The following is a 17,018-nucleotide window of genomic DNA, read 5'->3' as shown; positions in this document are numbered from 1 at the left end:
TTTTTCCCACGTGGAATGTTTCCCTCTATTTTATATATACATATATATATATATATATATATATATATATATATATATATATATATATATATATATATATATATATATGGTGAGTCACTAACTATTGCCACCAAGAATAAGTCCGAAAGTATGATAGGAACTGAAAAGTTTGTGGGAAAAATGTTAAATGTTGCATGGGACAACAGGGGCCATAATATGTCTTTGGTTTTATGTTGCTGGGTGGGGTCACATCAGAGATATGAAGCTCAATTTTCTTTTTTAAATGGGATGCTATAGTTCGGTTCTTATTTTCTGATAGCGGCTATTGAGACAAATCCAAAGATCTGTAACAGTTAGGTCTTTGAAGGTCTACAAAGTTCACAAAGGTGGCATGAACATCCATTTACAGAAGGTGTTCGAAGTGATGACCATTGATATCAATGCAGTGCCATAATCTTCTTATCATAGGCTGAGTGGTGTTCTTTATCACTTCAGTACTTATCGAAGCACATGCTGTGACAATTCTCTCTAGCATATCTTCAGGTGTAGTTGGAACGTCTTTATAAACAATGTCTTTTACGAATCTCCATAAGAAAAAATCCAGAGGTGTCAAGTCTGGTGAACAAGCCAGCCACGACACATCTCCTCTGCGTCCAATCCAATGATTTGGAAATTGTCTCTGCAACTAATTTCTAGCAATCAGTGAAAAATGTGCCACATGCCCTTTATGTTGATACCACATTCTCTTCCTTCTTCCTAAAGGTTTTTCTTCCAATAACAGACCTAATGTTTCTTGCAGGAATGTGGTGCACTTCCTACCATTAAGATTTCCTTTGATGAAATAGGGCCTGTAAGTCTGTCCTCCAGAATCCCACACTATACATTCACCAACCACAGTTTTTGGTGTGCAACTTGACGCAGCCAACAATGATTTCCAGTTGCCCAATAATGCATATTATGCAAATTAACATTTCCACAGTTATGATTGTAGCCTTATCAGTAAAGAAAACCAAATTAATAAATGTGTCCTCTGTCTGAATCTGAAGTTGAGCCCATTTGCAGAATTCAATGTGATGCATACAATCCGCATCAGTTAATTCTTGGTGGAAACTGATATGGTAAGGATGATATTTATGGTGATGCAGAACATGAACAACATTAATCTGGCTCATGCCAGATTCCATTGTGATCTGACGTGAACTAACACAAGGATCTCGAACCACATTGGCAAGAGTACCAATTTTGCATTCCCTCATTAGTAACTTTCCTTTGCCAGATATATTTCCAATGTGTTAAAGATCCAGTTGTTCTCAATTTATCATACAAATATTTAAATATACAACATGTAGGGTGAGTATGTTCAGGATATATTTAAGTGTATAAGTCTCTAGCTCTCACTGAATTTCATTGGTATTCTCTGTAAATGAGCAGTATATCAACTTGTTCTTCAAAGGAATGCATAATTCACATTCGCTTGATTCGATGATACTATTCTTACTGTTCCTATTAGGGTTGTATTGCGAAACTGTCAAATGGTGTTTACACGTCAGTGGTACGTTAAATGGATATTTACTATTTGCACGATATACGAAAGGAAATTGTCAGAGCATGTGCTTCAATAAGTGCTGAAGTGATAAGGAATGCCACTCAATCCGTGATAAGAAGATTACAGCACTGAATAGATACCAATGGTCCTCACTTCAAACACCTTCTATAAATGGATATTCGTGTCAACTTTGTGACCTTCACTGACCTTCAAAGACCTTAATGTTACACATAATTTGATTTGTCTCGATAGCCTCTGTCAGAAAATAAGTACAAAACTATAGTATCCCATTTAAAAAAAACAAAATTGACCTTCACATCTGTGAAGTGACCTTTCCTATCAACAAAAAACCAATGTCATATTATGGCCCCCATTGTCCCATGCAGCATTTGTCCCACAAACTTTTCAGCTACTGTCATACTTTTGGAGTTCTTCTAGGTGGCAATAGTTAGTGACTCACCCTGTACATGCATTTATTCTGATACTGGCAAGAGACCTGAAGGAATGATATGATAACATGTTACCTATGAGGTGTGAGCCATTATGTCACACTTATCTCAGAAACAGACTGATCTCTCTGCACATATTCTTCCTCTCAGAACATTAAAATGAAGGAAACCTGAACCTGTGAAAAATATATCTTCAAAATCAGATGTGTGTTTTATTTTAACAACGCTTCCGGTAACTGAAGTGATGTTCATCAGGTTAGTTAGTAGTCTACAAATGACCATAAAATATGGGACTGTACAGTTCTTTATATGGAGGAACAGCTCCTACATGGGAAAATATTTTCAGTAACACATGTATTTTCCTAATAGATTCTCATGACTTTCAACTTGCTTCCTCTATAATAACATGGAAGTTTTTTAACCAAAACACATACTTTTTTCCTGTCTTTAATTTGTGTTTTCTCTTTATACCTATTAATTAACATGTGTGAACTGATATAGCAATTTCTTCACCATTACAAAGTCTTCAGTACAATGGCTGGGTATGTTGCTGAAGTGAAAGGCACATAGAAATTACAGAGAAAGATACAGTATATGAATTTATTGCTCTATTATGAACACATATTATACAACTTTTAAAAAAATAATGTCACTGTATCTTTATTTTGAAGGCATGAGTGTTTATTCTTTTTTATTATGTTCCAGATGCACACCACATAAAGAAAGAAACTCAAATGTCGCTCCTAGTAAAATTATTCCTAACACATCCCCAAGTGATGTTAGATATGGTATAGTTGCATTATCAGGGTCTACCATCCTGCTCCAGAAAAAATATGTTAACACATATGCAAGGTAAAGCAGCAGCCCCACCTGCAACAGAGTTTATTGAATAAGACAGGAAAATAAAAAGTTTTACAGCTCTTAGTACAGCTGAACAAGTAATGTGTCAGTTTCTTATATGATGTCTATACCTGCACAACAGCTGCAGAGATGTACAATAAGAGAAAGGGTATACTGGGGTATAATTTGCCTGTCTGCATATAATTGATGGCAAAAGTGAATATTAGGTGTCCAGGTACCACCATTGACATAAGAACCCGTGCTGTTTTGGAATCTGCCTCTGAAACAGTACTGCATTATGTAATGTTACAAAAAAAATGCAGAATGAAACTCTATAACATGCATACCTAAGACATTTTTGTAGGCTATGGTGATTAGAATTAATTTTCAAATAACTGTGACTTATTAGAGTGAAAAAAAGAATATTTTTCTGTATGTGTGAACTATGGGAAGTTTTTGGGCATTGTCAGCCCAGTTTCATTAAGTACTGGTGATATGCTCTTGCTTCTCTCATCCATCCTGCTGGTACCTCTCTACTACTTGCCACATAAACAAGTACTGAAGAACAGACAGGCATACAATAAAGAAGAATCACTAGCTATGTTACTGAACAAAGTACTAGGCAACTCAAAATTAATACAGTGAATAAAATCAGCTATAATTATTTAATGTGTATGGGTACACTGTTAAGAATAACAGAACATGTAAAACCAAGTTCAAAATTTGGTTAGGAGTCAGGATCTAAGTGATAACTCATTTCATGCCATACATTCTGAAGAAAATATGGCATTGCCAATGAAAATGCTTTAGATATGTGCATGTTGAGATCTGGAATTGTTTTTGGCAATATCGCACATGCCCTAGGTCTTTCACATAAGTTCATAAAAAGGAATCTACAGGTAACAGCTAAAGAGGTATGGGTAGACATGAGTAAAACACAGTGTCATCACGTCCAGTATGACCAGTCGAATAGTTTGTAAGATGTTGACTTGTTCTGTCTTACTCAAAGATATAGTCTGTGGAATGTGCATCATGCTGTGGCCTCAACTATTACTCAACTATGTGCAGGTAAATATTTGTTGAAACACTTAGCTCAATGAAGCAAAATGGACCATACAATTTTTGTACAGGCATTACACACATTAACTTTCAACCTGTCAGGTAGATGTTGTATTACACATGAAGGCTTCCTTGTACCCATTGTTCAAAGGTTATTCAGGTTAATCCTGCCAATAATGTGCAATGTCCCTCAATATTAAAAATAAAATATGCAGCAAATGTTCCTTTCTCCACTGCTTCCAGAATCACCAAAGCATAATTCATACATTTTATGCAGACTGGTTTTTTAACATCTGGTAAATTTAAATCACATACAATTTCATTTTCAGCCTTGTTTTGGGAACATGCCAAGCCACTATTAGCGGCATTTGCAGCTCCCTATCAACTTTGTGGATGGATTCCCATGCAAAATTATAAAAAATGGAATAGTTCTGCTTGCTATAATGCCACTCCTTGCCTAAATAATACTCCTTTTTGTTTCTTCTCTCTTTTATATATGTAATAAATATACCAAGTATATGTCAAATCTTCACATTCTAATCCAAGCTGTACTTTTCAAAATTTTGCTGTTCAGTGTATATTTTAAAGATTGCTGATAACAATAGTGTGAAAAGTTCATCTGTAAACATTTTCTTCAATACTCAAGTACTACAGCATATAAACTGCAAATTTTAGCTTTCTGAGTGTCCACTGGCAGATGATTTCCATGGAATCTAATATTCAGTCTTCATCTTAGATGGAGTGTGTGCATGTGGCCTCATTTGAAGCCAGACCTGGTCATTGTTTAGTTACAACATAATTTTTAACTTCAGTTCAGCCCCTGTATTGTAATTGCCACCATGCACCTAATCATGTAAGTATTTCTTCAACTTTATATGCTTACAATTTGTTTCAAATACTCTCAATATTTTTTTTATTTACAGTTGTGTTCTGGATTTCATGAGTATATTTATTTCCAATGAAAGTTACAGGGTGTTTCAAAAATGACCGGTATATTTGAATGATCTCTGTCACATTATTTTACCAACATCTTGATATTGGAGGACTTAATTCGAAAATAATGAAAAACTGGTTCAAATGGCTTTCAGCACTATGGACCTTAACATCTGAGGTCAGCAGTCCCCTACACTTAGAACTACTTAAACCTAACTAACCTAAGGACATCACATACATCCATGCCTGAGGCAGGATTTGAACCGGTGACCGTAGCAGCAGCACAGTTCCGGACTGAAGCACCTAGAACCGCTCAGCCACAGCGGCCAGCAAACATCATCTTTAGCCACAACAAACCAGATAAGGAAGATGGGTGATAGTTTTTACAGAAAAGTCTAGCATAGCCATGTGAATACTCATTTAGAACAAAGAGAGAAACTAACAAAACTTCCGAAAGTATACAAATATTTCTAGAATGATACAGAAAAGGGGGGCTAGTTCTTGGTGAACCTAACCCTGGAATATGTCATGTATGTGGATGATACAGAAATTGTGCAACAGTTGTGAAAACAGTGTCTGTAAGAAGCATTCTCATCAGAATGTCATATGTTTCAGCTGTGCTGCTGATGACCAGTGTATTAAAACTTGTTCTGACTGAAGATGTTTATTATTTTAATAATTTGGCAGTTTTTGTAACTTATTTTTACCTCAAATATGTGGAATGCAATCCTTTCTGAAGTTCAGTGATATCATATTGTAGCCCTAGTTTCTTCAGATTACAAAAATATGTAATTTTATTAGACTAACATGACAGAGGGTCTATACAAGTGTTATGTACAGGACAATATTATGGAAATGGAAGAGGATGTAGATGAAGATGAAATGGGAGATACAATACCGCATAAAGAGTTTGACAGAGCACTGAAAGACCTGAGTTGAAACAAGGCCCCGGGAGTAGACAACATTCCATCGGAACTACTGACTGCCTTGGGAGAGCCAGTCCTGACAAAACTCTACCATCTGGTGAGCAAGATGTATGAGACAGGTGAAATATCCTCAGACTTCATGAAGAATATAATAATTCAAATCTCAAAGAAAGCAGGTGTTGACAGGTGTGAAAATTACCAAACTATCAGTTTAATAAGTCACAGCTGCAAAATACTAACACGAATTCTTTACAGATGAAAGAAAAAACTGGTCGAAGCTGACCTCAGGGAAGATCAGTTTGGATTCCGTAGAAATGTTGGAACACATGAGGCATACTGACCCTACAACTTATCTTAGAAAATAGATTAAGGAAAGGCAAACCTACATTTCTAGCATTTGTAGACTTAGAGAAAGCTTTTGACTATGTTGACTGGAATACTCTCTTTCAAATTCTAAAGGTGGCAGGGGTAAAATACAGGAAGTGAAAGGCTATTTACAATTTGTACAGAAACCAGGTGGCAGTTATAAGAGTCAAGAGGCATGAAAGGGAAGCAGTGGTTGGGAAGGGTGTGAGACAGGGTTGTAGCCTCTCCCCGATGTTATTCAATCTGTATATTGAGCAAACTGTAAAGGAAACAAAAGAAAAATTCAAAGTAGGTATTAAAATCCATGGAGAAGAAATAAAAACTTCGAGGTTCGCTGATGACATTGTAGTTCTGTCAGAGAGAGCAAAGGACTTGGAAGAGAAGTTGAATGGAATGGACAGTGTCTTGAATCGAGGTTATAAGATAAACATCAACAAAAGCAAAACAAGGATAATGGAATGCAGTCGAATTGAGTCGGGTGATGGTGAGGGAATTAGATTAGGAAATGAGACACTTAAAGTGGTAGATGAGTTTTGCTCTTTGGGGAGCAAAATAACTGATGATGGTCAAAGTAGAGAGGATATAAAATGTAGACTGGCAATGGCAAGGAAAGCATTTCTGAAGAAGAGAAATTTGTTAACACTGAGTACAGATTTAAGTGTCAGGAGGCCATTTCTGAAAGTATTTGTATGGAGTGTAGTTGTGTATGGAAGTGAAACATGGATGATAACTAGTTTGGACAAGAAGAGAATAGAAGCTTTCGAAATGTGGTGTACAGAAGAATGCTGAAGATTAGATGGGTCGATCACATAACTAATGAGGAGGTATTGAATAGAATTGGGGAGAAGAGGAGTTTGTGGCACAACTTGACAAGAAGAAGGGACCGATTGGTAGGACATGTTCTGAGGCATCAAGGGATCACCGATTTAGTATTGGAGGGCAGTGTGGAGAGTAAAAATCGTAGAGGGAGACCAAGAGATGAATACACTAAGCAGATTCTGAAGGTTGAAGGCTGCAGTAATTACTGGGAGATGAAGAAGCTTGTACAGGATAGAGTAGCATGGAGAGCTGCATCAAACCAGTCTCAGGACTGAAAACCACAACAACAACAACAAACAACATGGCAGATTATGAAAATTTCCAATTAGGAAATCTGAGCTTCTAAAAATTTCTTAGCAAGCTTTTGTAAATCATTGTACATGCAATAACTGCCAAAATATAGAAGAAAAACTATCATTTATATCCTTTTAGGATAGTTAGCCAATTGTTAGTCAAACTGTTTTTATGTTATTATTGATAATATAATAACTGCATAGCTTAACATTTGTGATAATTGTCCTATGCACTAGTGTAGAACCATCTAGAATGACTTGGAGTCGGAATTTGACCACTGTCTACACTTTCTACATTAACTTGATAATGTCAACGCAATTAGCTACTAGACACTACTGCCAGCTTCTAGCTGACTAGTATCTTCCCTTTGACCTCATAAGGTGGTGCGGAACATATTGTGTGTCCTTAATGATTTGTAACTCATTGTTACAATGGCAAAAATAGCATGAGTGAAACAAATATTGTGTCTAATTTTTCTCAATTTACCCCTTTTAAGGTGTAATGAAATACAGAATAATCATATATCTATAATCATGATTTTTAGCTTAACAAAATATTGCAATAAATATATTTTTCCATGTTACTGAAACATGTCTCAAGCTGAAAGAGTTTTCCAGTGCAGAGTCAACCAGGCATCTCACAAGGTAGAACAGCTGCACTAATTACAAGATTATTTCATTTTGCCACAAAAACTAATGTTGTCTTGCTGTGATTTCTAATTTTCATTGTCTGTCTTCTCTGTATTGCAGCGGGCATGTCTTATAAAAATCTAGATGTTGCTAAAGCAACTGAAGATATAAAGTGAAATACATTACCAATTAGAAATGTTGCAAAGGAGTATGGAATTCCATGAATTACCTTGGGAGACAATATGATGGGAAGACATATGGGAAAACATGGAAAAGTGAGTGTATTTAATGTAGAGGAAGAAAAAATCATTACAGGACACCCAATTACTGTTTCAGAGTGGGAATGGCCAATTTTAAATTTGATCTTTGGGTTTTAGCAAAACATTATCATGAAAGAAGTTGATGGAACGCAAAAGTATTTAGAAACAATATCCCTGGAAAAGAGTGGCTGGATGGTTTAATTCACTGAAATGCCATGCTGTCAACAACAGCATCAATAAACATCCCTGCTAATAGAGCAAAGATGCTGTAGTCTTAAACACTTAGTGACTCAACTGATTTTATGTTGTTTTCTGTTTCATGATGAAATTCATATTTTCTCTGATCAAAATTATTATTATTTATTATTTATGTTTCCAACTGATATCGATAAACCTTGAAAAGACACCAGAGGGCATCAGACCTTCTAACATTCTACATTATGATGAGACCAATCTAGCTGATAAACTTGGTGGAAAAGAGTGTATTTTCAAATGAGGAATCAATTATATGGAAAGAATAATGTATTCTTCTAAATCAGCAACCAGTGGGATCTTAGCTGGTACAGCCAATGGCATACCCATGCCTGCATATGTCATCTATAAATCTTGAACATATAAGGGATACTTAGACTCACGGAGTACCTTCAGGAACAGGTTGAAGTTTTGATGGTTTCAGGGTGTTACATTCAAAAATTGATTCCAGACTGTTGTAAAACCTTGGACCAGGAAATAAGGGGTAGTTAAAGCATGGCTGGGTGACAATCTGTCTTCCCATTTTTCATCACATGTGCTGAAAATGTGTAAGGGGCACAGAACTAAATTCATCTGTCTCCAGCCAATTTGCTACAACCTATAGATGTGGCCTTTTACAGACCTATTAAAATGAAATGGACATCAGTCTTGACAAAATGGCACCAAAAAGCAGACAGGCAACTGACTTCAATTACCAAGGACAATTTCCCTGCTGTCCTTAGTGAGTTGATGGAGACCATCAATCCTAATACAACTACCAACTTAAAGTCTGGATTCTGGGCCTGCAGAATTTCTCATGGCCACAAAAAGTCTTTAATAAACTATCATCATCACAATCTGGTATGGCAGAGTCTCCAGAAGGTCAAGGCACACTAGTTCTGGTGGGAGAAACAGCCATAAAAGTGCTCCAGGGTATGAGATGTGGAAAATCACCAGGTGTCAAGAAAAGGAAAATAGAAATTGAGCCAGCAAAAAGTGTTGCCAGCATCAATACTGCAGACAAAATATCTCAACCAAATGAAGAACTCTCTCATCCTGTGTCAACTGAGAAACAAAGGAAAAGAGAAGTCATGAAACCCAACATTAAAAGAAAACAGTCAGGGTCCCAGGATCCCAGTGACAGTGATGAAGGTATACAATAGTTCACTAAAAATTTATCGGGTGAATGGTTTGAAGAGAAAGATAACAATGATGAAACTTTGATGAACCTAAACCAAGGGGTTTGCTTATAGTGAAGTTTACAACCAACAAAACTATATTTTATGTTTGTTGCTTAGAGGAAATGGTACCTGGGGAAGAACTTGAAATTAATTTTATTACCAATTGTGACAGATTCCAATTCAAATATACTAAGACAGGAGATGTTGGCTTATTGTCTATGATCAAACAGAAAGAAAACTAAGTGTTCCTGTTTCCAAAGGAATAGGAGACTTTTAAAATTTCCAGGGCTATGATATTAATTGGGAACTTACACAGATGTAAACCATACTTCCTGTATTTTTCAGGCCTATTGTATTAATTAGCTCATTAATAATTGAGATAATACTGTGTGTAGGTTGACATAACTTTACATCTGGGAATTACTTAAATATTTTCTATCAAATTACTTTACATCTGGGAATTACTTAAATATTTTCTATCAGTTTCATGAACATGAATCTGTATGATGTATGCACTAAACAAAATGTGTTAAGTTCACATCTTCTGATCCTAAAATTCCATTTAAAAAAATACAAATAAATAACAAAATAATCCAATAGCGAGGCTGATACCAGCAGGATTATGTGTGAGAATTCATTATGTGTACGTTTAATATGCTGGTCAACTTAACAATGAGTGCTGAGTTGAGTTGACTGGTGCTTAAAATATGTTTTCCCTTGTGACCAGGACATTGATTAAAAGAAAATAACAAGAAAAAATCCCTTAGTTGTGAGCTAAAGGATACTATTTTCAGTGAAAACGCAGATCACTTTATCTGTGAAGTAGCATAAAAAATACGAAAAAACCAGTCAACTCTAGACAGGTTGACGGTACTTTAAATAGTTTTGCACAGAGCCACAGCCCCTCACATACCACCAAAAACTACAGATGTACACTGATGAGTCTAAACATTATGACCACCTGCTTAATAGCTTGTTTGTCTGCACCTGGAACAAAATACATCACTGAGTCTGTATATCAGGGATCTGACTATTTGTCAGTAACTTTTTGGAGGTATGTGGCATCAGATGTTTATGCACGGGTCATGTAATTTGCGTAAATAATGGGCTGCTGATTTGCAAATGCGGTGATGGCCCCTGATAGCGACCCAGATGGCTTCCATAGGATTTACATGAGGGGAATTTGGTGGCTGAGGCAACAACATGCACTCTGCATAATGCTCCTCAAACCACTGTACCATGTTCTGTCTCCAAGTCACAGACAGTAATGCTGCTGAAAGGTGACATCACCTTCGGGGAAGACATCAAACATCAAGAGATACAGATGGTTCGCAGCTGTCAGCATGTCTTTAATTACTAACACAGCCCCCATGCAAGTGCAGGAGAATGTCCCCCATAGCATAACACTGTTCCCACCAGCCTGCATCCGTGGCGTACTGCACATTTCGAGCTGTCATTCACCTCGATGGCAGTGTTTGTGGAGATGACCATAGAACTAGTGAAGCAATAATGTAATTCACCAGAAGTGTCAAAACATTTCCATTAATTGATGGTTGAAGCCCAGTGATCTCATTCACACTGCAATCATAATTAGACCTAGTGAAGCAATAATGTAATTCACCAGAAGTGTCAAAACATTTCCATTAATTGATGGTTGAAGCCCAGTGGTCTCATTCACACTGCAATCATAATTGATGATGTGGTTGGATCAACATGTAAACATATAGGGGTGGTCTGCTGTGGAGCTCAATGTTCAACAATGTGCGATGAACGGTGTGCTCTGAAACACCTGTATGTGCACCAGCATTGTGCTCTTACAGCAGAGATGCCACAGATCATCATCTATACTACTTTACATAGCAGAAAAGTCTCAAAACCCCACGTTCTTTGTGGAGCCATGGATATCCAACCATGTAGTGCATAGTGGTAGTTTCACTGTCCTTTTACCTCTTTCCGTAGAACTCATGACATTAGCATGTGAACATTCAACCAGCATAACCATTTTCAAGATACTAGTGCACAGACTCTGCGTAATAATAATCTACCCTTTGTCAAAGTCATTTATCTCAACAGATTTCCCCATTTGCAGCCCATATCGATGCTAGGGTGTCCCCTGTCTGTGTCTGCTCTGCTTGGATACTTTTGTTACCATGTCACATGACTGCAATGCCACCAGGCAGCATCCAACATCATGGTGGGCAGTGGTCATAAGTTTTTGCTGTTTGGTGTACATCCAAAAACCCCTTCAGGCAAAGAAATTCAAGAACTGGGAACAGACATGTACAAAATTCAATACCATACTACTTGTAAACTCAACAAAGTATTGGAAACCAATCCACCCCCTCACTAGTTCAGATCATTCACCACATTATCCTATCCCCCACAACAAATGCCCATTACCAGACAACTTCTAGTAAAGCTAAGCTCTTTAGCTCATACTTCATCATATCCTCACTGTTCCTAGAGATCCAAACTTCAACCACTCCATGGCCTGTCCACTGGTGTACATATACAACCACACAACTCCTCACTCTCAACTTCCAATACTTTAACAAAATACCACAATCCAAATCAAAAACACTGATTGCAGCACAAAACAGTAAAACAATCCTCTCCAAAAATGCAATGCAGTACCTGGCATAACTCCATTACCTACTGCCAACTTAAGGAAAGTCTTTTCTCCTTGCTACAGTACGCAGCAACACTGTGCAGTGTCATCCTATACACTGGATTCTATACGAAGCTGAAGATGGTCTCCAAGATAATCTTGTTCCTCAAATTTAATAAATGTGCTAGTGAAACCTCATCTTATCAACCAATTAGCCTTAGCTCCATCTTTAGCAACATACCTGAATCCATCCCAACCCAGCACATCCACAAGCACTTACAGGCATACCTACCACTCTCTAAAACTTAGTGTGACTTCCATCCAAAATACTCAATACTGCCATTTTTGTCTCCCTAGACCTTGAATAAGCCTTTGATTGGATATGGTATTCGGCTTCATTTCTGACACACTGGCCCCCTTTTATTATCATCAAAATACCCAATCCATGTACAGGAGTGCCCAAAAGATGAGTCATATCCCTTCTCATCCATTGCCTTTACAGAGTTGATATTCACTAGCCAACTTCCCCCATCCATCTACTCTGTCATGCTGATCACAGTACCTTCCTTGCTCTCCATCCAAACCTACAAGTGGCTCAAGGGTCCTTCCTAGATCAATAACCTTACCTCCAGGTGTTACCTCTGATACCTCAAAATCAATCGAGTGAAAATCACTACAATAATCAAAAGGCATATCAGGCATAGAAGTAGGAAACTGGAATTTGGTTGCAATAATTACAAGTCTGTTGTTTGAAATTGATAAACAATATTTTATTCAAAATAATCTCCATTGCTATTTATACATTTCTCCCACCTCTCTGGCTGGTTATGAATGCCATGCCAAAAAAACAGTTCTTCTTTTGAAGCAAACCAGTTAGCAAGCTATTTTCATACATTTTCATATGAATTGAAGCATTGTTCAGTGAGAGCATGTTCCAGTGATGCAAATCATGGATAATTGGACGAATCCAAATCTGGAGAATAAGCTGGATACCCTAGTATTTCCCAATTGAATGCCTTGAACGTTTCCCTGACCCATTTTGCTGTGTGTGATCAGGTGTTATCATGGAGCAATATGACTTTGTCTTGCCTTTTTCCATATTGTGGTCTTCTTCATGTTATGCTCAATTTAAATTGATCATTTGTGGTTGGTAGCAATCAGTGTTAATGGTTTCACTATGTTTTAGTAACTGACAATAAATGACACCCTTCTGATCCCACCAAACACAGAGCATTGTCTTCTTTCCAAAGCGATTTGGTCTTGTAGTGGGTGTTGATGGTTTGCCTGGATTCAGGCATGATTTATGAAGCTTAGGATTCTCAAAATATATCCATTTTTCATCAAGTGTCACTATTTGATGGAAAAATAACTTTCTTTTGTATCTGACTAGCAGCATTTCACAAGTGGCCTTTTGATCTGCTTGCTGTTTTTCATCCAGTTCATGCAGAACCCATTAGCCCACTTTCTGCACCTTTCCCATAGCTTTTAACTGAAGAGAACTGGCTTTCTGCATCACATTCAATTGTTCCATAAGTTACTGCTGAGTCTGAGTACCATATTCATCCAATAAGGCCTGCAATTTGTTGTCTTTGAACTTTTTTGGTGATTTCCCATGCTCATAATTTCTCACATCAAAATCACCACTTTTGAATTTTTTGAGCCCAAGAGCATGTTTGCTGAAAGCTTTGACAAGCATCAGATGCGATTCTGCAGCAGTTTTCTTCAAATCATAACAGAAAACCAATGCTGTTCACAAATCATAGTTCGTAAGTTCAAAACTCAACATGAGCCTTACACTGATGGCTAGCACCATCTATCAATAGGGAAATTCTGGTTTCGTACTTCAGCACCTGGTACATCCAAACACTTCCATCTCTGTGACTTCCACATGACCATTCATACCCATTCTATCCATCTTACTAACACACTAAAATATTTTGAACTAACCCTTGACTGCAACTAAAATTACACTCGACCTATGCCGCTCAACAAAAGGCCAATAATAGACTACAATTACTAAAACTATTAACAGGCGGTACCAGGGGATTACATTTACTTTAAACATTATTCTCTACCAGTGAATAAAATCTCCCCCTCTACTTAAATTACTTGTACATCATCGCATATTGTATAAAGCCTGCAAATTTGTCACTTGTAACCAAACTGTTTGCCGAAACATCATACTCTCTTTCCACATCTACACCTTCCATGCCCCATCAGTTGCAGCATTAGTCATTGTGTTCTCTCCTTAGATTAGTGGTCCAATACCTCACTCAGCTTCCTGACCCACCCACACCTCTTTCTGCTCCTGTCTTCATTTATACATCCCACTTTCCAAGGCAGCCTCATCATCACACATAGCACATAGCCAACCATTTATCTGTATTGTCCCATTGCCTCTCCATCTTTCCTCCAATTCTACCTGCACATAATTTATTGGCAGTTGATTTCATGGAACTTGTTGAATGTGCCACCATCACCGCATGTAGAGGTTTATAGAAAGCAATCATTTTATTGTATTTTAAACCTGTCACTTTACTATTTAAACTGTTACACAATCTATGCATATTTTCTAACATTTGACTGAAAAACAGCAATAAGGCCTCTGCCATCTCACTCATCACATTTGTCTGTATGGAGGAAGGTGGAAGCAGGGGGATGAATTTAACAATAAACAAATAGGGAAAAAATGACGGTCTGGACCAGGCTAAAATAGTTCAATTGCTGTTAGGTAGTCTGCACTCAGCTATAATAGAGTAGAGTTACATATGTAAAAATAATGAGTCTCTTTTTAGCAATAATCAAGCAATGTTCATATACTCAGTCCATGAGTGTAGTTACAAAGTTAATCAGTCAGTATACATAAAGTCTATGCTGAGCTACCATAATATACACTCACTTATAGTGAACAGTTACTGGCAACAGACAAAGTGCTATTGTCACTTATCTGTACAATTGAGATTCAGCCTTGTCTTTTTGATGAAGCTGATCTGTTGTATGAAGCATAATATATAAAAGCTGTTGCTCATCCATATAGATGAAGAAAATGAATAAGAAGAGAATGAAAATCTGTTTTGCTGGTGTCATGTAAAACTTTTTCAAAAATTCCACAAAGCTTCTAACAATCAACAAAAGGACTTCAGAAGGAGAGGAAGACTACTAGCAACTTTGCTGGGAGGCAAGGTAGGTGGTTGCTTAGGAGACATACTAAGAAAAACAGGGGGAGTGTGGAGCATCCAGAGTAAGAGCAAGAGAAAAGTAAAGCTTATACAGGGGAACTAGTGTGTAGTACAGAGGTGCAAAGCTGACATGGTGGAAGAGGAGAAGAGGATGTACTTTGTTGTGAATGTGAGTGAGGGAGTAAAGGCACACAAAGAACAATGGCTGTTGGAAATTGATTCCATGGGAGTTACAAAAACGATTAAAGAAGTATACTTTTTTCTTGGGGTTGGAGGAGAGATACAAGGTGGCGTAGGTTCAACTACATTATACAGAGCAGAATGTTTTACAATTGGGCAATCCACTTACTACTGACCTCAGTTTAATGGTGTCCATTCATCCAAGTCAATAGTTGGTACATGGTTGTACTCACATAGAATATTGATCCATAGTTGCAGTGAAATGAAATGAAATGGTCATGTAGTTTTATTGGCCAGGAGATCTAGACTGGTGTCATTTGGCTGCCTCAAGTGGGCCTTTCTTTTTGACACCTATTACTTGGCTGGGAACTGAACCTATGACACCACTTTCTAAAGGTAGCAATGCTAATCACAACCTATGACACCACTTTTTAAAGGCAGCAATGCTAATCACTAGACCACAAACTGCAAACATGTTGGCAGTGCTGTCTGATCCTGTATGTTACTCTTTCTACAGTGATACAGGAAATGCAAGTCACAGGGTTGGTAATGGGCAGATGTATGGGAAGTGGCAAAGAGATGCTCAATTTCAAAACATGGTAAGAGTTAGTGAAGAACAATGGTTCCATTGTTCCAATTGTGAATGGTATTGTGTGACAAATGGGACACCCCTTTGCATCTGGGCAGGAAAGGTATGAAGATTAGGGCTTAATAAGTCATTGATAATGTCATTAGACTAGACCAGTAGCTCAGATAAAGGTAAGTCCAAAGACCTCTTCAAAGATAACTCCTGACATTTATCTTATGAAATTTAGGAAAACAGCTGTAATTCTAAATTTGGGTGCCCAGATGGTGAATTAAATCTGGATGTGAGACCAGTGTCTTAACCACTGTGTAATCTCACACTATATGCTGGCCACCATATGTGTAAGTGGTTATGGATGTACTTAGGTGTAGGCCACTGTGGATATGTATCTGGGCAAGTCCGGGAGGGGAGCAATGGTCTTTGAAGATCTTAGCAAAATATTCAGAGTGGTGGGTGAGGGACTGCTTCTTCAATGGATGTGATGTAAATGGGTGACTGGACCATGTGGAAATGGAGTGTCTGGCATATTGGAGGTACTGGTGATGTTTAGTGGATTCAATACTTAACTCATTCAATAATATTTTTCTACTTCACTATTAATCTTTGTCTCCTTAAATATCTTTCTCAGCAGAGTCTCAAACTTCCATCATGTTTAATAGCAGTTTAACATGTGGTATAGTAGCCTCTACACACCTCAGTAACTTCCAACGTAGGTGCCAACCACTCCTTTTGCACACACTCTTGTATTATACACTCACACAGAATTTCTTAACTCTCTTTTGTCCGGTTATTACCTCTCCCTATCCTGCGTGTGTGTGTGTGTTTTTTGTGTATGCACTGTTTGTTCCACTGATCTATGGAGAGAAGAATGTTGAGGGTGTGCAATGTGTCTAAAAAACAGAAAACAAAAAGATTTGTAAATATGGCAACAT

General features: G+C 37.5%; 1 protein-coding gene across 1 annotated transcript in view; it reads right to left on the bottom strand.

Moving 5' to 3' along the window:
• Positions 1-2,668: 2,668 nt before the first annotated feature.
• The window catches only part of LOC124556154 (solute carrier family 41 member 1-like), a 369,549-nt gene continuing 355,199 nt past the window's right edge, over positions 2,669-17,018 (bottom strand). The window contains exons 9-10 of the mRNA XM_047130165.1: positions 2,967-3,115; positions 2,669-2,865 (exon numbers count right to left, since the gene is read on the bottom strand). Coding sequence (XP_046986121.1) covers positions 2,677-2,865; positions 2,967-3,115 — 338 coding nt within the window. The 3' untranslated portion in view covers positions 2,669-2,676. The remainder of the gene's footprint in view (positions 2,866-2,966; positions 3,116-17,018) is intronic.

The sequence above is a fragment of the Schistocerca americana genome, chromosome X, assembly GCF_021461395.2.
Source record: "Schistocerca americana isolate TAMUIC-IGC-003095 chromosome X, iqSchAmer2.1, whole genome shotgun sequence".
NCBI classification, from domain to species: Eukaryota; Metazoa; Arthropoda; class Insecta; order Orthoptera; family Acrididae; genus Schistocerca; species Schistocerca americana.
The sequence above is the reverse complement of the archived record's forward strand: the minus strand, read 5'-3'. Positions and strand labels throughout refer to the sequence as shown.